The sequence below is a fragment of the Typopeltis vanoorti genome, chromosome 19, assembly GCF_054136105.1.
Source record: "Typopeltis vanoorti isolate ZY-2024b chromosome 19, IOZ_Tvanoo_1.0, whole genome shotgun sequence".
NCBI classification, from domain to species: Eukaryota; Metazoa; Arthropoda; class Arachnida; order Uropygi; family Thelyphonidae; genus Typopeltis; species Typopeltis vanoorti.
In genome coordinates, this window is record NC_143567.1 from 110,409,475 (window position 1) to 110,432,084 (window position 22,610).

Here is a 22,610-nt window from a genome sequence, read left to right on the forward strand (position 1 = left end):
CCACTTTGACATTCTTTGTTTATGCAAGCGAGCAAGCTAATTCCCTTTGGGCTTTGTACATAGGCCTTTTGTATTCTATTTACAATAACAAATAAAATTTACCTTTTGAATTTGTGAGGTGACCCCTGTAAAAGGCGATACAATAAAAAATGAAAAAAATTCACGCTGCATCGAATTTTACAGGATTACTTCGAAGGAAAATTGGAAATTAGGAGTTACTGTAAGCATTATTTTTATTATCAAATTCTTCCCGGAACTTTTGGGTAGCATCTGGTAATGATTTAGGTAGCACACTCTACTTTATTCACTTGCTTATTAGGTAGAATGTTTGTTATTTTTGTTCATAAGCTTCCTAAGAAAGCCTCATAGTCTCGCCTTTCTTTTTGCAGAACCATTCCGTGAGATGTCCGTCATTGTACGCCACCTACGATGGTAGTCCGCGAAGTCCACATGGCACTGCAGAGGGCAGCAGAGATGCTGAGGGAGCAAAACCTGTTGGCCGATAACGCCACCGGTGGGGACTCTCAGAACCTCACTCAGATCTACACCATCACCATAGGACAGATGGCCGTCAACGGCACGGGGAACCAAACCGAATTCCTCTGCGACGACTGGGAAGACGCTCAGCACGTGCTGTTCCAAGGTGCGCACCTGTGTTACGCGGCCGCTTTTCTAGTGCCACACAAATTTCGTTTGAGTATCCTGCTCATGCGCAGTGTGCTAACGATGGGGTTTCTCATGGTGACGTTGTGGGCGGGAATGGACATCTGTGCTCCGGATATTTTCGCCTGGAACTTAACCTTCTTAGTGACGAACTGTGCTCACACAGTCTATCTGGCCTACAAAACACTCCCTCCAAGGATTCATCCAGAGCTTTTAGAGCTCTACAACAAAGTCTTCACTCCGCTCCGAGTCGACAAAAAGAACTTTAAGCAGCTCATTCGGAATGCCGAAATCCTTAGCCTAGAGCCAGACGAACACTACGCCATGGAAGGAATTGCAGCAGCGGATGAACGTTTGTCCATACTCCTCAGTGGCAAGTAGGTATCCTTCCACGATCTCTTAGCCTCCAGGTATGCTTTCGACTTAGGTAAACTTTATTAACGCCTCAACTAAAATTTTCAGTTCTCATCGTAAAATGTGCTGATCTGATTCCATCCTAATTTGATTGAGATGTTGCTCATATTTTAATGCTTTTCTTATTCCATGTAAACCACCTCGTGGGAATATAAGCATATACTGAAGGTTTGTTGAAAGTTTTCCCTAAAATGGGCATTTTTTCGCTTTACTGAGATTGGTACAAAACACCATACTTGAGAAATGTTTTGAATTTGAAGCTATATTCAGAGAAATTCTATGGGAGAAACAAACGAATCGACCTCATACCCTAAGAACTTATTCTAATTTATGAGTAGCTTTACACTGAACCGTTACTGCATTAAATTCAGTTAGTAGCTTACTGTGTTGAACTCAGCTTCGACAATACACAACTCACCTAAGTAAGGGGATAAGCCTGGATTCTACGCTCTCCTGAAGACTGACATTAGGCAATCGAATTTCACATACTTGAATCCCTCAAACAGGCAAACGGGCACCGTCGACACACGTATCTACAGACATTAAATATTTATTTATTTTTGTAAATTTTTGTAAATTCTTATAAAATTTTTGTAACTTTATGCATATCGTAACCTGGATGAGCTGTTGCTCTTACGTTACACATATCATTATTCAACATATTGTACTATTATAGGAAGCTTACAAAATTTACCCTTAGAGGCGCTAAGTTGCCTAAAATCCCTAATCAAGGGACTAAATTTGTCTTGAACTGAAAAGAAATGGATGGATGTAATTGTAATAACAAGCACTGAAAAACTTCGTGCAGTTCAGTGAAATTCTCTGAATAAAACTTGCGCAGTGAATGTGGTCTTCCATGAATATCAAGTCACGAATCAATCAATCCGATCCGACACATGTAGTAAAATGCGCAAGGATAAAAATCTTTCATGAAATGTACAGAGAGAGAGAGAGAGAGAAAGAGGGCTACGTGGTCTAGGTGTTCGTGACAAAACGTTCCCAAAACCTAAAAACCCCGATTAAACTAGAGATGAGAAGTTTCCTACGCATCTCCAGTTTACTAACCTACTTTTTATCTTTTTTTACTTTCTTTTTACAGTTTACTTAACTACGAATCTACGCGTAGTTTAGTATTCCTTGCACGTGGTTGTGAATTGCATCGTCAATAAAATATCTCAAGATAGGACAGAAATATGAGACTTTTAGTTTACATGCACTTTTAATTCGCATTCCTTTCAAATATCATTTTCTTGACGATGGAAAGGAAATCTTGTCAGTGTTCGCAATTTTATCTTCCAACATCTGCTCTGAATCGTTGCTGCCATGAGGATCACGTCCAATTCTATTCTTAATGCCGAGTTGTCTAAGTCTGGTTAACAGAAAACATTCTCACCGGCTGTAGGCGGTAACAGAATTAACAAAACGACGAAAGCGCTAAAGAATTGTCCCGAAATTGCGATCTATGCCACCTTTTAGGGATTGTACTAATCCTTTGTCAAATCGGTTTGACTTCATAAAAACACATAGCAGTCAAACTCGTTTGGATAAAATCAAATAAAAATAAATAATAAATAATACATAAATCTTAAAGGAATCACTGCTACCATCTGAGTCTCTAATTACAAAAGCATCTGTTGGCAGTAAGTAGATGAATCCATTCAGGAATGATCGTCTTCTTGTTGCTGCGGTTTCTTCGTTGTCCATTGCTTTTGAATTATATTTATAAAACCAGAATTGTGCATGTATAAAGCAATTCGTTTTTATTTAGTTTTGTGAAAGTATTAATATTTAAAAAATAATAATAAATACTCATCATATGACGTGTGCCATATGAACAGACAAGCTCTATCATTGGACACTACACAGAAACGAATTGAAATCTCCAGAGCTGCCTTCCGGAGTCATTTATGAATTACGCTCACGTGCACATCCACTATTTTAACGTGCAGACCTTCGAAACTAAATAGGGTGGTGAATCTTTATCCAGTAGTGTACTACGTCTTTATATTGCATGTGTTCTTCTATCCGGCTTGCCTGTTTTGAGGGGCAAAAAACCCACGTATCCGGAAAGAAAACTCTCCACCTCCGTATGAGACCAGCTAACTTACTATTTCATTGAAAAAAATTGATAGATATTCCTCACGTCATAGACGAGATGCGAACCCGGGTCTTTCCTACAATAGGGATAGTCTAAACCAACTGGGCTACAGACGCTCAACCAACTAACTCTCAGGTTAGTTGGTTGAGGGCCAGTTTAATATTGGCCTACGCGTGTAGGCCAATATTTGTGAGTGTCTGTGACTCACTGTTCAAGTTTCAAAGAGAAACATTGCTTATTACTCGGTATATAAAAGAAAGGTCATGATTGATGGAAGTTTTTTCACTTGGCTATGCTGCCAATTATATATTTAGTTTAATCCTTGGTAAGCAAACTTGGCAATTCGTGGTAAAGTTGGGATAAGTTCTGATCACTTTCCTTAGTATCTCCCATAATGCAAGCACATCTCCTTGCGGACATGTATAATGCTATGCATTAAGGGAAGGGCCACTACCCAGACCGGTTTCGACATTTATTGAAGTCTCATCAGTGGGTGCCAGACCCAGAGGTGGTGACACTAATGCAGAATTAATGCAGAAGTCATATCACCAAATACCAGTTACCAAAACGTGTCAACACCTTATTATTAAAATAAGGATAAAGATACTAAGGCAAGTGATCAGAACTTATCCCAACTTTACCACGAGTTGCCCCAGTCCTGAAAATACTTCAGGCGCAAACTTTGTTTGCTTACACTTGGATAAAGGATTAAACCAAATATATAAAATATCATTATTATCCTTTCTTTGGATAAGGTTCACACCCAAGGCGAAGCCTTCTGCACTTTGTTCTTCCCTAATAAGTTTTAAGTTTTTGGCAATGTTGTTTTTAAACTTGATACTTTTATATTTTTTTTCACTGTCATTCATGAAAATAGCTCGTGATCTGCGCAAAGAGATACTGTGCACCGCATTTGCTTCGCCGAAGGCCCACCGTGCTTTGTACGAATAGCTTACTTCAAGCCATCTCGTAAGCTCGTTGAAATCTTTAAAAAAAAAACGCTTTGAAATAAGTTTATTACACTTCCTGAGATGTTTCATGTTTCTCTAAGAAAATATCCAACTGGTTAACTTTCGGAGACAAACACGTTGCTTTACTTCATTTCCTTAATGAAGAGATGAACACTAGAGTTTAGTGCCAAAATATATACGCGCATTAGACGACTCATCTTGGCGCAGTAATATCAACCTCATTTGCTAGCTCATCTGAGAACAGTTTCGCATTTTTATGATTCTCTCGCAGTTTCTCTCACGCATTAGACCTTTTGGCCAATTACGGGAAAGTAAGTTCGCTTCTTATAAAAAGTAATTTTGTTAATGACAAGAAGGTAATTTAACGCTCATAGTTTCTGAACGAGAGTGGGTTTTCCCAACTACTTCCACATGAAACGGTAATCAAAATAGAGGAATCGCAGTTTTTAATGGGAAATCAAAGCGCTTCCTCGCTACATACGATCACTCTTAGGGAGCGATTCGAATATTCCAATCTACTTCAATCCATCCACAAAACGTAGTGATGGGATATGAGCACAACTTTTCGAAACATTTCAGATAAGTTTGGTTTGAATAAAAGCATCGCACAGAAGTCCGTATTGGATTGCATTTATTAAATTGGAAAGAGAGTAATGCGTGTCTGATTCCCTTCCGTTTAAAGTGGATAAAAAAACAATGAAATTGCAACTTTATTAAAACGAAACAACCACATCACGGTGAGTGGGTTTGTGGTGCAGTAAAAATCCACTTGCGCCAAAAATCTTGGAATTTTTAAATGGGAAAAAAGGATATTTGCAGAAGAGCGCGAAGTAAACGGTCCTTTTCACGTATCAAGGAAAAGAACCTCCTGGCTTGCTTTGCGTTTAGCAATATTGATTTAGTATTTGAGACAGAGCCAGACTGCGAGTGGAAAAAATAAAGAAAAAAAACAATGGGTTTAACCGAGTGCAACTTATTATCTAGACAGACAATGTCTTTATTCGATAAAAGTAGCTCTCCTTCCGTGTGAAATTCATTTCCCTAAGGTGATTAACTCCACACAATACTTGCCGAGATATTTAACGATACATCTGTGAAACTATTAGGCCATTACAAAGTGACAGAAAGAATTATAAAATACTATTATACATAGATGATCTCAATTACAACTGTCCTCTCTCTCTCTCTCTCTCTGGTTCACTGTATGCGACGTAGAAGAAGAAAACGAGTATGAATAATAACTGTGATGATCACTCCCAATATTTTATTTGTTTTTGCGGAGCTAATCTGAAAAAAAAGAAACATTTTCTCTATCCTGAACAGAGAATTAGTGATTTGTAATTTCGCCATATTTTAATCAGTTAGTAAGTGCGATATTAGTAATGGGGAAGAAAGAAACAAAATAAGAAATAAAATATCTTGCATATCAAGCGGAGAAAATTGACGCGTAAATAATCGTGAAATATTATATCAAGAATGTGCTAAATCATAAAATTCGTAGAGAAGATAGTATTATAATCTCCTACACAGTAAATAAATTCTAAGCAACATATTTTGAAGCAATTCTACGTTACGAACTGTTTTAGAAGTGATCGAAAATAAATGTTTGCTTTTTTTTCCTTTATGCAATTTTAATGATTTAATTATACAAGCTCCTCCTCTTCTATGTGCTGGATTGATGCTAAAAGGTATTGAATAGTAGCCTGAAAGTACATTTCAGAGATAGATTGTAACACAGAATTTTGCACACCGATAAATTACGTTACTAAGAAGTATATATTGCATAAATATGTAAGTTATAAATTACATTTATATATTCTTGATAATTAATAAAAATTAAAAATTATCTAAGTAACTAGCACAAACATACCACATCCCTACGTAACCTCCTCAGCCTCTAAAAAGCTTGTTCTTTTTCGTTCTAAACATTACTTCTCTTCTTCTCCTCAACTCCTAACACTTATAAATCTGAGATACGACCAACCTTGGAGTATTGTTCCCAGATCAGGAGTGGATCAGCCAAGACCTCCCTAAGAATTCTTGATGATATTCAGAAGAGGACAATCTCTTAATAGACCATCCTTCCTCAGAGACTTCCTTCATTCACATTATCATATGCACTGTGTTTCAGTGCTGTGCCTTTTTATGGTATTTTCATGGGCATTGCTCCTCTGAATGGCTGCAACCATTCCTCCACTTTCTTCTAATTGCGTAAGAACCACAGCAGCCACTGGCCAACACCTATACATTGTCCAACTCCGAACACACCGAACAAACTTATAACCATCCCTACCTTCCCTTTATTCTGTGCACCTCTGTTCTTTAGAACAATCACTGTCATATTGTTTTTTGACATCGAGTACAACCTCCATTTCTTTAAGAAACATATAAATACGCTACATCTTTTTCCTCAATCACTTACCCACACATGACACTAGTGTTATTAGTCCTGTGACTTTTCATTTCTTTCTTTCATGTGTGGAATCGCCATGAAAAAAAAAAGACTGTCCAGCAATTATCGGCTATTCGAACACTGTCTTCAACAATTTCTTTTTCTGAATGAAAAACTCCTTTCATCACTTATGTGAAGACGAAGTATATTGATGTGATAAGGAGGTGAAAAAATTAAGCTACTTGTCTTAAAGGAGAAAAATAATTAAATTTGTTCATTTACTTTTATTAACATTTTGAGAATTCGACTTGTTCTCCTTGTAATGGGATCTTAAACTCATTTTCAAGTTAGCTCTAGAAAGATGGAGAGGGAAATGTGAGAAACAAAAGAAAATTATTGATGAATGGTTTCTACGATTGAAGACTGAGGTTCTTCTGGAAAATAACGGCGAAGCGCAATTTTTCGAAACATTTTAATAGGTTGTGAAGTGAATTCGAAGAACGTTTAATAAAGTAGCAGAATTTTCTGCTCAGTTGAAAAGATCTTTGGTGCGGAAGCAGATAGAATACTCAGAATACTTTCTTGCTTGCACTCAAATATCTACACCGGCAATGATAGAAAGAAGTTGAACAATTCGGTGGAATTTAAAAAGAATCACGTTAAAATATTCAGATCGTCAATTCTCAAGCCAGTTCCTAAAGAACAAAAAAATTTTGTTGCATATGTAAAACATGAATATTAACCAGAGTAAGGGTTTTAGAAGAATAAAAGAATTCCGTCATCAATTAAAATTTGAATTTAAATATTATAAAACTAACAGTACAGTCTCCGCAGCTCAGTGGGTACAGACATTGCCATTCTTAGGGTGGAAAGATCTGGGTTTCAATCCCGTCGAGGTCACGAAGAACCTTCGCCAGAGCTTTTCAACTGAAGGTGAATTATCGCGTGGGTTTTCCTCCCAGAAACAGTTTTTTTTTTTATCCCTCAAAACAGTGCTCACTTGAACATGCATATCTATAGACAAAAGTACCTTCTTGTAGACAGTGCATCAGATCAATGACAGAAGGTTGCATTAAAATGGCTTGAAGGGGACTCAACCCGTCTTGAACTGATGAAAAGTGGATGGATGGAAAACTAACATAAGACATAACCAAAATTAATTTTTGTTTTCCCTATGCAATACGTGAACGGATCTTTCCGGGAAAAATTTGTTATCATGTGAAAAATTATAATGATGGGAAGTGGGAGTTCGGCAGGAAGATGCCATTTCACCTAAATTATTTACAGCGGCCCTAGAGGAAATTTTAAAAATCTATATTGGTAACGCAGAGGAATTATAATAAATGGAAAATAAAACTAAATCGCGTACGATTTGCTGATGACATTCTTCTTTTAGGAAAGTCTGCAGAGGAACTTCAACAAATGATCAATGAATTGAATGCAGAAAGTAAAAAGAAAGGATTAAATACAAACAAAGCCAAAACAAAAATAATGTATCATAAATGCATTGCCAAAACAAAGCTAGTACAGATTACCAAAAAAGATAGTAGAAATTGATATAGTAACCTCCTATGTTTACCGAGGACAAAATATCACAGTAGAGGAAGAAATTATTCGTAGAATTGAACTTGGCTGGATAGCCTTTGGAAAACACCGTGACGAACTCAAAGAAAACATCACACTCTGCCTTAAAAAATTCGACAGTCATATACATTAGTTCACGACATATAGAAGTGAAACGTGAACTTTTACTACAAAATTGAACAATAAATTGAGAAGGAAAATGAAACGATTCCTTATTACCATTCTAGATAAAGCGCAAAATTTGTGTGAGAGCTATGACTAGGATAATAATAGCCATTAAAAGATCCAAATGGCAATGGGCAGGTCTTATTGCAGGACGTAACACTCAAATTGGACAAAGTTGTTTTCTTAATAGTATCCCAGAGATGGGAAGAGAGCAACAGAAAGACCAACCAGACAGTGTGAGGATGAGATTAAAGAGATAGTTGGAACTCAGTGGTATTGAAAAGCTCAAAAGAGCTAAAGATAAGATTGAATGGAGCACTTTTGGGCAGACGTTCGTCAGAAGTGGAAAGAAAGTGGCTGATGAAGAAGAGAGGAGGATAATACCAATGAAAAATGTTGTGAAAATATGTATTGCGGCGTATAATCCTCTCCGACGTTACACATCGTTTCCTTCCACTTTTAACATATTCATCTCTTTACCAAAGGTGTATTCCTAAGATATTATTATGTAGATGTGATGGGTTCACGAAAAATCGAAACACACTACTGCAGGAAAATGCAGAAAGCGAGACACTCATCGGTGAGACTGAACTTGGCGATCTGAGTGGTTGAGTAAATAGCATTTCAGCTCTGCAACCAATTGTCAGCGATTTTCATACTACAGCCAATGTATATATCTTATCAAGCATCGTAGTGCGAGATCATCATGACCACCTTGCTTATAGAAGACCCAAATGCCTTGAAAAAGTTGCACTTCCAGACAGGGTTTCCAAATGACCTGAAAGCTCTTGTTCACATGGCATTATCGCTAATGCACAATACTTTGCAACGCTTTTGTTGTATTAGTTCAAATGAAAAACCGCTTTTAAATATTTTCACTTTAAATGCGCACTTGGATGAAACATAATTTGAGGTGTGAAATTCGTCGAGACTGCTTATTGGCGACGAAAGTACTTTCAGACGAATTTGCCAGTCCTTTCATTTCAAGCAATCATGTTTCGCATCCGATGCATTTAACCTGTCGAAAGAAAAAGCAAAATTTCCCGTATTTTCAAAAATAAACACGTTACTTCTTTCTTTCTTTCATTCATTCCTTCGCATCGTAAGTTTCATTGTGTCTTGCATATAAAAAATAGAAACATAAAAGCAAACAACAGGATATCTAAAGAAAAGTGTACACTCTTCTCTTTGGTAAGTTGTATCCAAACAGTCATCAAAACGTTATGCCAGATTCGAACTCGGAGCTTTTATATCAAACAAGCAAAAAATAGGAATAACGATAAACTAGGAATTCCTTCCTTTCTTCATGCACGAAACACACTGTCGGGACTTATTGCTCAAAATAATGCCCACTTTCTAAACGTTTATAAGCTGTAAAATACATATATCGGCCACTGAATTAGAAACATTTATGCAGATACACGTAATCGTCACTTATGCAGCGTATATGGAAAATATTTGATCACGTGTTCTAGGCAACTGTTTAAGAATGTCAGTGGTCAGTAATCGTCGCTAGTGCTGATGATCACAATGGAACAAAACAAAGGATCTTTCGCAGTCCGATAAAAAGCTTCTTCTGGGTGCTCGTCTGGCTGTAGCCATGATTCTGAAAACAGCAGAGCTGTCTGGGTTTTCAAAAGGTGTGATATCCTTGGTGTTTAATCAGTAGAAAAATAACCCTCTTGCCTAAGAGGCATAAATGTGGTCGTAAGACAGTCTGGCAGGAACGGGATTGCCGTAATCTGAGAAGGCTTGTACAGAGAAACAGGACTTCCTGTTTGTGCGTGCAAGCCTTCTTACAATGGATCGAAGCATTTAATGAAGATTGTTCGTGACGCTAAAGGAGTTCCAACAAGGTATTAAATAAAATTTCTAATTCAGTGACAGGTATGTGTACGACTGTGACTATTTAATGAAGAAATAAAGCATGCACGAGAGAGCAAAGAAATAAGACAGATATATGTTCAAGATTTAAAAAAAAAAAACCGCTTCCCTTGACTGTTAAGTGAATTATCCTTTTAAATCCTTATGGATTCCATCTCATACCTTTAAACCAAAAACCATTTCCAGTGAATGTGGAATTTGAAAAAAAGTCATATACTACTTCGTACAGTACAACTTGTACTGCACGACGTATTGTAAGCGAGGTACTGTGCGATGGTCGTACTGTACATCTCACCTGAACTGTTTAACTATGTTGGATTTATATGAGCAAAATATCACAGTGAAGCGTAGGGCGCACTTAAGTTAGGTCTGTTTCACTATGGAGAAAATAACTGTTTTTATTATTATTATTATTATTATTATTATTATTATTATTATTATTATTATTATTATTATTATTATTATTATTATAAGTAAATAATTAAACGCTTAGATCACAAAATGTGAGCTGCTTCGTATTTCGAAAGGAAAGTCGATTTCCTTACGAGGAAGTCGACTTTTTCGCTACTGATGAAGGTTTTCGAAGCCACGACTGAGAAATTAAATTTGAAATGTTTTTGTGTTGCAGGATGAGAGCCACGTGCGAAGACGTCCTTCTCCATTACATCCTCCCCAACGAATTTATTGACTCTCCGGAGTGGGAGTCATGTACAGCCGACAGTGATCAACTTTTTCAGGTACGAAAGGCCATTTTATTCATTTAAATAAACATTTCATAAATGTTACCAAGTTATACTTCGGTTTTAAGTTAGCTTCTTAAATGCATCTGTTTTAAATCCTCCTCATACCAATGCCTCTGTTTTATTGTGTGCTCATTACAGATTCATATGCACACTTTCCACTAAAATCAGAATGTGAAAACAAACGAAATATTGAACTTTGAGTTTAATGTTTTAAACGGGTTTAAAGTAGGTTCTTATGTATGGACGCACTGGTTCCTGTCACTAATGAGAATATTTTGTTCAATTATGCAACTCACACAAAGCCATGAGGAGTAATCCGGAAGGTCTCATAATCGCAGAACAGCCACGGGGGAACAAAAACGTGCAGCAGAAATGTGCAGGTGCATTGTCATTGTGATAATACACTCGCACGTAGCGTTCATTGCAAATTTTTCTTTGGTATTAAGAATCATCACGTTCACAGACGGTATTTTTCTGGGATTATTCATTGTCTAATTATGCTAAGGAGTGGGTGATATCGTGCCATTCCTGACTAAATAACGCACATTCACTGATCCTTTATTTATTGCAATCGCAATTGAACAGTTGACTCTTTCACTTTTCTTTCTTTATTATCGTGGATCGAAAAACCACAGCTATCGTCGTGTATCAACTGTGTTTATTTCCGCATGTGTAAATATCTTCATACATTTGGACAAAATTTAGTACACCCGCAAACACACACACACATGTTCCAAATTCGCAAATATTCATGATGTTTTAACAGTAAATCAAAGGCGTTCTTGATAAATTCCTTTTGATTGGAATTTCTACGTAGCACTCGTTTTGCCCTTCCACAATCTCTTCCTGAATATAAATACATGCTGACACAGCATCTTTATAATATTTTGCAACACGTCTATGAATTAATTAAAATATTACGCAACGTTTCTCGGTCTTCAATTCGATTAGTTTTATTCTTAATAAAAACAGTTTTTGAGTCTGGTGGTTTGTCAAAAATTGTTGTTCATTTCTGAAATTCCAGACAATACATCGAAACCAAATATACGCTATTAAAAATTATCTCCAGTGGTCGAATCTCCAGACAAAATTTGCAAGTTAAAATGTGAACTGTTTTTAAATACACTTTGAAACCAAAAAACAGATTGCCTTACAGCAGTCATCTTTTGTAACTGCTATTAACATCGTTCAGTAAAAAAACGATAGAGAAAGGAAAATGCAATACTTGCAGCGAACGGGTTTCGTGATATAAGTAAAATGGGTAGATTGTTCGCTTAAATAATCACATAAATCAAGCTTTAAACGTTTCCAAACATCATAGTCGTGCGACCTTTCTATTAACAAAATGAGAGGAACGGAAAATTCTAAGAAGATGCGTCGATATAAGACAAAAACAACAGTGGTCGAAAGGCTCCGATTTGGTATTAATAAGATAATAAAAATGAAGGATATTATGGATCTATCCATATATAATAGCTTTATAGCTAAATGTAGAGATAAATTTAAACGTTGCGAAATTTACCACAGGTTACAAGAAAATATCCTTCTGCATCGGATTTGCCTTGATATGTACTACTTAGAAGACACGAACTCTGCCCAGGAGCTTGTCTGTTCGCTTTTGATTAGTGCATAAAATTAAATTTCACTGGCCTGACAACTGAACTGTTGGTTCTCATCAGAGACCATACAGATTTCGAAAGAGAGCAAAAATTCTCGGTACCGTACAATAGCAATCTCATTCCAGGATGTTTCAGGAATTGATTATGCACCTACCGAGTGTTCACTTATTGATGAGGAACCCATCCAAGGGGTTAGTCAACCTGCACTATACTAGTACCATGGATAGGGAAGAAGGAACTTGTTCACATTTTATTTGAAGAGCTGTCGATTGTATTTCTTTGGGAACATAATATGGTTCAAAATGTAGCAGCGGAGGAGATAAACGAAGAGAAGGAAAAATTCGTTCTGTGGGGTTGTCGTTGAACTGTGAGATTGTGTTGATTTGCTGCTGCATGCACTTGAACGGATTTGGCCGTGAGTCCGGATATTACTCAATTCACTTATTATAACTATCTGACCTAGGATTGCTAAGTTATTCAACAGAGAGCTTTTGCTTTCTTTTGTCTGGTTTCTGACGAGAACCAACAGTTCATCGGTCATGCCAATGGAATTTAATTTTAAAAACTAATAAAAAGCGAAAACAGACGGATCCTAGGCAGAGTTCTTGTCTTCTAAGTAGTACATATCACTACAACTCCAATGGCGAAGGATATCTTCTCATTTCGAAACTTATAAGTTTCTTTCTATATTTGACTATAAATTATGGATGAATTCATAAAATCCTCCATTTTAATATTTCTGTTAGTTTTCTGAGTTCTCTTCACGTAGTAAAACATACATAACAAAATCAATCAGTGACATTCATTATTATATATACTCTGGTTACTAGTCTTTCTTATAACTAGAGAGTTGTACCAAACGCGCTGCTATTTACACATTAGATTAATTTTTAAATGGCGCACGGGAAGCGCGATAAAAATACTTCCTCTTTCGTCTGAGACCAAAAGCTAACTCAGTCTTGTTATAAATACAGTACAGTAAATGCGAAAAAAAAAACTTTGTTCCTGACAATTAAGGAACCTTGGAGAAGAGATGACTATCGTAGCCATCGCACGAGAATTACAGCAAACATTAGTGTGCCTGCTTGGCTCCACATAAGGATTTTTATCCTCTTTAGGCTACGTAATTGCAGCAGGCTATTAAACGTACAATTTTTCAAAGTTTATGAGTAAAAGTTTTCCTTTTTTTATTTTTTTAAATATGAATAAAACAACAAAGAATTCTCTTCAGAAACAATTTCATCATCATCATCAACAACCATGGGCTCAATTCCCGGATGTGTCTGATGCATCTTGATATGATTCTTCCATTGCATTCTATTTTGTGCAAGATGACTCAGTTTGTGTATAGAGTGTCCACACCATTTGACAATGTCATCGCTCCATTTTCTGTTTGGTCTTCTTTTTTGTTCATTCCTTCAATCATCCCAAACAGCAGCATTTTTATTTTCCTCTTATCGTTTATTCTACATATATGGCCAAAGAGACACAGTTTCGTTTTGATTATTTTCTGGATCAGGTTTTCTTTTCGTCTGTAGATTTCCTCATTGTTCACTTTCTGGATCCAGCTTATTCTCAAGATCTTTCTATAGCACTTCCTCTCAAATGCTAATATCCTCCTTTCAGATTCTCTCAGGAGTACCCAGGCTTCACATCCATAGAGCATGCTGCTGAAGATACAGGTTTCTACAATGCGCAGTTTAATTTGCATCTTTATAGCTCGGCTCTTCCATCTTTTGTACATGGCTTTTAAAATACTTGTCTCTGGCTATTCTAATTTTTATCTCTTTTTTGGGTCCAAGTCATGCGTCATGTGGCATCCAAGATATGTGGAGCGTTCCACAATTTATTGTTTCAGGAAAAAAAATAATAATAAACTATTAACTGGAACTTTATATTGCCTTTATTAGTTGACCAGAGATTTTTGTAAAATATATAGACAAACTTGTAGAAAAGAATTGTCTACAAGTTTCACCAACGGTTCTGTCTGACTTCTTTAAGACATATGTAACGGTACATGTAACTAATGTTTGCTAGTAAAAAAGAAGAATGGAGTGACACACTCAAATAAATTAAAACGACGCGTAACATCATAAGCATGGAACGTGGTGTATCAGTCACTGTTTATTAAGCGCGTTCTATAGTTTTTAGCGAAATGAAATTCTGGTAAGCTGAGCGAACTTATTAGGCTTTTCCAGATGTCTTTCAAAATCATTCCTTGATTTCTGTTTAGATTTTATACAGAGCGGAGTACAACGGAAGCTTCTTTGAAGATTCTACATCGAAAGTCCTCTTCTACATAGGACATGGAGATTTTATCCCAATCGATGGGATAGAGATCGAGAAGTGATGGGCTAATCCTGAAGTATCTGTTCTGTTGTTGTTCGCGTCCCATATATGTTCTTTTTTTGAATTTACAGGCTTCTTGGTGTTTGGCATATGTAATTTAATCCACAAGAACATGGAACGTTGTATACACCGGAGTATTTGAAGAAGGTATTAATGTCCTTTGATGATCTTAAAATATGGAGTGTTGTCTTAACAGGTCTGAAAGCAACTCTGACGTTGAAAGACTTAAGGAGTTTGGCAATTTTTGTTGACACTGAGCGATGACGATGGACGATGTATATTGCGTGACAGAAGGTTGCTATTGTGGAGGGTTTCTATGAAGAATTTTTATGATTACATTTCTTGGTTAAACGTTGTTTACTAGGGTCTGAGATATGAGAGTGAGTTCATCAAGGAGATCTTGATGAGATAATGTTTGTCGCTCTATTCTTAAGCATATGTATTATGCTGAGTTTTTGTGCAATATGGTGAGCCGATTTGAAGAACAGGTAACGTCCAGTGTGTGTTGGTTTTCGATAGATTGTGAGCTGTATTTGTCCATCCTCTTGTTTCTTGATTAGTGTATCTAGAAAAGGCAATTGGCTATTCTTTTCAAGATCTAACGTGAACTGTATTTTTGGGTGGAAGGAATTTATTTTTGTAAGAAATTCAAATAAGGTTATTTCTGTACCTCTCAAAATTATGAAAACATCATCTACATATCTCCACCAAACCAACGGCTTTGGATTTAATCTGGAAAGGATCTCAGCTTCTAGTTTTTCCATGAACAGATCAGCCTTCCTTCCACCAAAAAAAGACTGCTTTCTTAGTCTGTTTTTGATCATATATTTTGATACTACAGCTGGCGTACTTCCATCGATAAACTCGGTGGAATTACGCCAGCTGTAGTTTATGCGTTTTCGACAGCATTCTCTTACTATAAGACAATATAAGAGGGGATGTCTCTATGTTAAGCATGAGATAACAGCCACGAGCGATAAATTAATTTTGTTACATCATTTCCACAAAACATGGGCTTCCTAAACAAACAGCGCAATAGTGATGTGTATATGTCGGTAGGTAGCCAAGAAGAAAGAAGGAACTTCTTCGTATATTTTAACATAAACGGTAGGTTATATTTACGAAAAACTGAGTGATTAAGACTGTTCTAAAGCACAAAGGTAGACGGAATGAAAGAGAAAGACGAGAAGTTAGGTCAGTGTGTTTAAATCCAAGTGGATGGAGTTGACCTGTTTACTCCTGGTCAGAGTGGATAGTAAGTGTTCTGTGGCAAAACGCCCAAGAAACTACCAGCAGAAGAGGAACAAGGAGGAACTACTATTTCCTCCTTGTGAGAATGTGGCTGGAATGTGAAATGGGTCATCAGTTAATCAGATAGCTCTCTTCTTCTAGAGAGCATCAAGCATTTTAGGCAGCATTTGGAGTATTACCAAAAAACGTAAGAACACTAACGTATTTGGGATTTGTACAGTACTTGGAATTGTGTTACAGGAGACAAATAATGTCTTGAGCAAAAAAGCATGAATATCTTTTTAGAGGCAGAAGAGGCTACGGATGTGATGGGCTTATGCAGTCAGTTCATGAACTGATATGGAATCTCGTAAGGATATCTGAGCGTAGCATTATCAGTGATGAGAAGGGGTGAAGCATGGTCTCTTTTGCATGGAGCTAGGCATGATTGCATTTGGTAACCGTAAAATTGACGAAGTACTGTTTAAGGCACTAATTATGAATGGTCTTTGTACATTGGAATATTTGAATACTACTAACAGGATTTTCCAGACCAAAACAGGAATGGAGAGTGCTCTCATTAGCAAAAATATGGACGGAATTTGATATTAGTGGGGCATGGTCATTTATAAATAGGAGAAAGAGTGGGGCGAAAGTACTGACGCGTGAAGTTCTCCAGCACTAGCAGAGGAACTTGACGAGAGGTAGCCATCTACCATCACACGTGGTGAACAACCGAAGATGAAATTGGCTATCCAACTGCAAAGGATGGACTGTACACCATAAGATGAAAATTTGGTAAGAAGCCACTCGTGCCAGACACGAGCAAATGCCCTGCGAATACCTAAAGCGACCACGTGATCTTTCCATAACTTATTATTGGAATAAACGTTAGTAAGTATTTTAGAATTAGATATTTTATTCAGGAATGTGCTAAATAGCATTTCACGTTACCTTTATTATATCGAGCTATCCACAGTGCTTTAGGGTGAACCGTAGATTGTTCTCAGGGAGACGGAAAGACAGTTTTAACTTAATCTTTGAGCTAAACTCTACTATTTTGTTAACTCGCTAAGATTGCTGAAACAGTCCAAAGTGAATAATGCATTCATTTTCCTTCAGCTATTTCGTATGGAATTACAGCTGATGCAACTAAGGCTATGAGGCTGGTGTATTACTGCGTGAATTCTTCTCACTGTTGTCTGTGTTTTGTTTGATGTAAAATCCAAACTGCCGGAGGGGAAAACCTTGTCACATATAAGACAGGCTAACTCATCTTCAAGTGAAAACCTATTCCTTCAGCAGTTCATTTTAATTAAATGCAAATTCTAGAGTAATTCGGGTAAAATAATTTTGTGCAGTACATGAAATTGTAAAAAGTTTCTACTCACTAAAAAGTTTGTTCTGTCCTCCTACTCCTTTCTTCTGGCACAATGCACTCGTGAATGATGGTCTTGCTCTTATTATCATGTTCTTGTTGTTGATGATTGTTGCGTGTTATTCGCTTGTCACGTCTTGTAGCCTGTCTGCGTTTTTGAAGCAAAGCTTAATGAAGTGAGCTCTATATTTTTTTTCTTGCAGGATCTCAAAAGATTCATTTGGACGATATCCCTGCGTATATCAATGAATGGTTGTTTTTCCTAAGAACTGTCAAAAGAGCTAGTTTTTGATTCATATTATTTTGTTCATATATTTCTTTAAATTCACTTTTATGGTCGATGAAGATAATATTCCATTAATTACAATCCAAGTGGACGAAGGAGACGCTGCGGTTGCCAAGGCCACAAAACGAGACATATGCTGGTGATGCGCCGCATTGTGCAGAAGAGATGCTGTGCAACTTCAGGACTAAACCTTTTACCTCGTGTTTCAGTTAAATTATTCCGAAGTTGCACTCGTTCTAAAGGAACTACAAGCAAATCTATGGCGAAGCGCGTTCGCATGAACGAAAGTATTTCATGCGAACAGTTTATATTTAATCAAAATTAATAAACATACAGCAGTGTTAAAAACAGCAATATTTAGAAGAATGTCCAAATTTTTGTTTTTAATGGGGAAAAAAATATTCACGAAAAAATCCCCCCCCCAGAAAATCATTGTCCTCATTGCAGTCAGGGTAGCTGTTGTAAAATACAAGTCGAGTACATAATACATGAAGAATTGCGTCATCAACATACTCGATTGCATCATTAAGGAATATAAAGGCTCTAATTGCTGAACTTATTGTGGACTTCCCTCTTCGGGAACCTGTCGCATGATTTTGACCTCTTTCCCAAAGAGAAATAAAATTCTTGACGATGCGATGATGAACCATAAAGTAGAAAGCAGACATCGCCGAGAAGAAGCAGAACTACGAGTTAAAGCGAGTTCGCTGACTTGGTTAATCCGCAGACAAGCTTCGTACTAACCTAGTGTTTAACAACCCCGCTGTTTAACCGGCGGTCTCCGCGTTTAAATCCCTCAGCAGGCATGGATGTTTGTAATTGTCTTCATTGCTTAGTGTGAGACCACTGCAATGCTTATTGGAAGGTAAAAGGGGCTTGAATGCTTTTCACGTTTGGTACCTTGAGCGGGGATTCCGGATTATGTAAAAATATGTAAATAGTATGCAAAAAATAACGAAAATTAATAAAAATAGAAAACAAGTCTTTAGTCCAACCGCGGTGTCCATATTTGTACTAGATGGAGAGTTTTACTGCGTTAGTGGACAGCAACTTGGAATCTGTTGACCAATTTTCCGAAGAGAAAAATAGTCTTGTCCACTTTCAAAATGGATAGATGAATATGCTAAGTGGAATTCAGAACAACGAAGACCCGCATTGTCTCTTTCCGGATAAGTCGAAGTTCATCCCACATATCAGGGGGAACTGATTAATTCAGGCTCCTCATCAACGCTGTTGGAACGATGATGTCCAGTTTCCTATTCCCAAATAGTCTGAGATGTTTCGTTTAGCTTAAGGTTGGTTGGTTTTTCTTCAAGGAACACGCAAATCTGATGGCCATTGACATCTGGGAAAGAAGAGAAATTTACTGCCATCCATAAATGAACAGCATTTTTTAAGGGCCCCGCATGCACATCCGGCCACTAAATTAGAAAGCTTTTATGCAGATATACGGAAACGTCACTTACGCAGCGTATTTGCAAAATATTTGGTCCTGTGCGTCACCACGTGTTTTAGGCAACTGTTTAAAAATACTGGTCAGTAATCGTCAATAATGTTGTTTACAATGGGAGAGAAAAAAAAAAGAATCTTTCGGAGTTCGATAAAGGGTTTATTGTGGGTGCCCGTCAGGATTTTGAAAAGTGCAGAGCTGACTGGTTTCTCAAACAATTAGTATCCCGGGTGTTTAATTATTGGAAAAGTATCCCTCGTTGCTTCTTCTAAGAGACATAACTGTGGTCGTAAGGCAGTCTGGTTGAAACGATATTGCCAACGTCTGTGAAGTCTTATACGGAGAAACAGAACTTCCTGTGTGCAGCAATTCACTGAAGCATTTAATGAAGGCTGTTTCGCACCCAATCTCATGTGTAGAGCAATACAGAAGGAGATCATACCAAAAAGTGAAAAAATGTAAGAAATTATTATACGAGTGTGGTATCGTGAACTCGGCACGACTGTCGTTTGCAATGTCATGCAATGTCATGTCTGTGACATGCAGGGTGATTTCTGACATGTCACACAGAACAATCCAGTAATAATGGCAAAATGTGGTCGAAAATACTACGGAAACAATAAAGAACAGTTTATACTTACTTATTGTAATGTTTATAATTTCACTCCTTTTTTTAAGGTCACGCTGAAGTAACATTCGGTTACATCTTGTATTTGTATTTTGTGGCGATATTTTTGGCAAGTCTAACAGCGTAAAGATGACAAAAGAATGACAATGTTTTCTATACTACTTTCATTTTTTTTATTTTGTGAATAAACTGTACTTTCAATGACGGCATTGCTTTAATTCCTCTAACTTGATAGTTCGTACACGATTCTAAAACAAAACGGGTACTACTATGCTATTAGCACTACTATAAACATATGTAGGCGATAGCAAAACTTTGTAATTGAAAAGCACTTCAATAGATGTTTTATAGTTCACAACACAATTAGAACATCGTCAAACGTACTTGCTTCTAAAGTACTAAAGGGATATTTTGATTCAAGTTAACATCAAAGCAAAAACAGCGAATTAAATGTATTATACCTTCGATGAGCCGACTGCAGTGTGTGTGTGTGTGTGTGTGTGTGTGTGTGTGTGTGTGTGTGTGTGTGTGTGTGTGTGTGTGTGTGTGTGTGTGATTGTTCTGGAGAAGGAAGAGACCTGAGTTTTCGAAATAAACTAGGGTTGTAGATAAAACTTATTCTATCCCATCTGTTTCGCAATTCAATCATGTCCGAGGAATTAATTAAAATGGGGGTAAATGCATGTTTCGTAACACCCATTCCCGCAACACAAATACACTAAAACTTGTTGTTGTTCATGGCGTGCATGCATGTAGACCAAATAAACAAGCAAAATGGGAATTCTACTAAACAGGATTCCAGATAATTAACTGAATTATTTTCACAACAGAATATTTCGATAGTAACATTTGGAACCAAAAAACATTAGGAGAGCTCAGATGAATCCATTGATGTTTTTTGTTTCTTCCCCTTGTGTTGTACTGTCTTAATTCATATATTCTTTATTTAGATTAATTCATTGAAGCATATCTGAATCCGTTGAAAAATAAACTAACGCGATTTTAATTGAGTGTTTTCCTTTATCGCCACCAGGTGACGTTAACAGCGACAGAGGAGTGTCGATACGTCTGCTGGTCACGCAGAGTGCTGCAGCAAATTCTGAAGAACAATCACTTTCTGGACGTTGTCCTCTACAATCTGATTGGGAAGGACATCACCCACAAGCTGTATTCCCTGAACGAATTTCACAGGCCCGACCCCTCCAAGTTCCCCGTCACCGATACTGCAGACTGGTGGAGGAGCCAAATCCCTCGAAGTCTCAGCGTGGATGCCGTGCACACGGGCACTAAAGGTCACGTTAGGTCACTGCTCTGGAGAGCGCATGATCGGAGAGCTAGCAGCGCCCCTTCGGACAGTCTAGGTACTTCAAGCAATTCTACTCTAAATGCTGCAATTCCTCTCGTCCCATTAAGGTGCAAATCGGAAAACTTTCAATAACAGAAATAAACACGATTCGCCAACTGCACACTCAGTACACAGAAACTGAGTTCGAATCAGTGCGAACAGATCAAATACAAGAAACTTCTCTTGAAACACTGAATAGCTCTAAAACGCATGATGCTGCTATTGCGAATATTTATCACCCTTTTAGAAATATACGAGCACAGTTCAAAAAAAAAAAAACATATTCACTCGACGTTTAGCAAACCAACGCAGAATGTTTCGTCTTATCCGAATTTTTATCACGCAGTAAATCGTTGCCTTACTTTTTTCTATGCCTTCAAAAAACCAAATGAACTTAAAGCTGGGAAGCCAAGTTAAAACGAAAACAGCTGTGCTAACAAAACTTACAACGATTTCCTTTTTTGATACAATGTTAGATTTTTCCCCACCTGTGATATGTCTTTTGTTTTACACGACTTTGACTAGCAGCCTTGTATAGAGTACAAGTCATTCACCTCTGGCCGTCCTATTTCAGCTCATCTATAATAATAATAATAATGTCTAAATAAACAGAACTATTAATAAATAGCACTCTTTGTTACCTGATAATTGACGGAACTCCATTTTTTATTAATTCACAAATGTGTGTGTTTAGAAGACACAAAAACTACACTGACCAACAATTAATACCCTTTTCAAATAACACTGAATGCTCGTTTTAATCTAGATTTAGAAAACGATTTAAAATACCAGCATTTCTATTTCATCTTACTTTTAAATGTTTATGAACTCTTTTGCGAATCGAACTGCATGGCGTCCACACCTTCGCTACTTTGAAGAAATGAGCAGTGCAAATAGACATGGAATATTTAATCAGCATATCTCATACGTCATTTGCAATCATTAACGCTAAAGAAAAATTCCACTGCCACTGAGCCAGTCCAACTAATAGGTCTCGGGTTCGAATCCCGCCTTGGGCATGGACTTTGTGATCGTCTTGCAATGAGAAAACTCGATCGGCATTGGAATTGCGAGAAGAAACAGCAAAGAAAAATTATTTAATCTTCAACGATTCTGAATGGACTCAGCATTTGGGGGACTTTAAAAATGTTTGTTTCATTTCTAGGTGACAACAAGTCACTGAATATAGTTTGCAATGAATTTCTTCAAGACATCAGAATTCCGCATCCCATTTCGGTAATTCACTGAGAGATCATCCAAGAGCAACAAGACATTTTCCAGAAGCTTCATCCACTTCTCCAAAGATTCTATACAAAACATCTACTGTATATAGACATTTTGGCATAGACTGTGTCACACTGTCTCTATCAAATCCTTTTTCACCAAGCTTTTCGCCAGCAGTAATTCCTTT

The 22,610-nt window shown here is 37.2% G+C and overlaps 1 protein-coding gene across 1 annotated transcript; it reads left to right on the forward strand.

Moving 5' to 3' along the window:
- The first annotated feature begins 429 nt into the window (after positions 1-429).
- LOC150096436 (popeye domain-containing protein 1-like) lies at positions 430-21,292 on the forward strand. The gene is made up of 3 exons (XM_090409065.1): positions 430-1,040; positions 10,800-10,908; positions 20,888-21,292. The coding sequence occupies exons 1-3, from the start codon at positions 430-432 to the stop codon at positions 21,290-21,292; spliced, it is 1,125 nt and encodes a 374-aa protein (XP_090265191.1).
- The last annotated feature ends 1,318 nt before the right edge of the window (positions 21,293-22,610 follow it).

Bases quoted from the DNA above. Each gene is read 5' to 3' on its own strand.
- LOC150096436 (XM_090409065.1), top strand. From the start codon at position 430: ATGGTAGTCCGCGAAGTCCACATGGCACTGCAGAGGGCAGCAGAGATG. The intron at 1,041-10,799 runs GTAGGTATCCTT...TTTGTGTTGCAG, and splicing joins TCCATACTCCTCAGTGGCAA to GATGAGAGCCACGTGCGAAG. The intron at 10,909-20,887 runs GTACGAAAGGCC...TATCGCCACCAG, and splicing joins ACAGTGATCAACTTTTTCAG to GTGACGTTAACAGCGACAGA.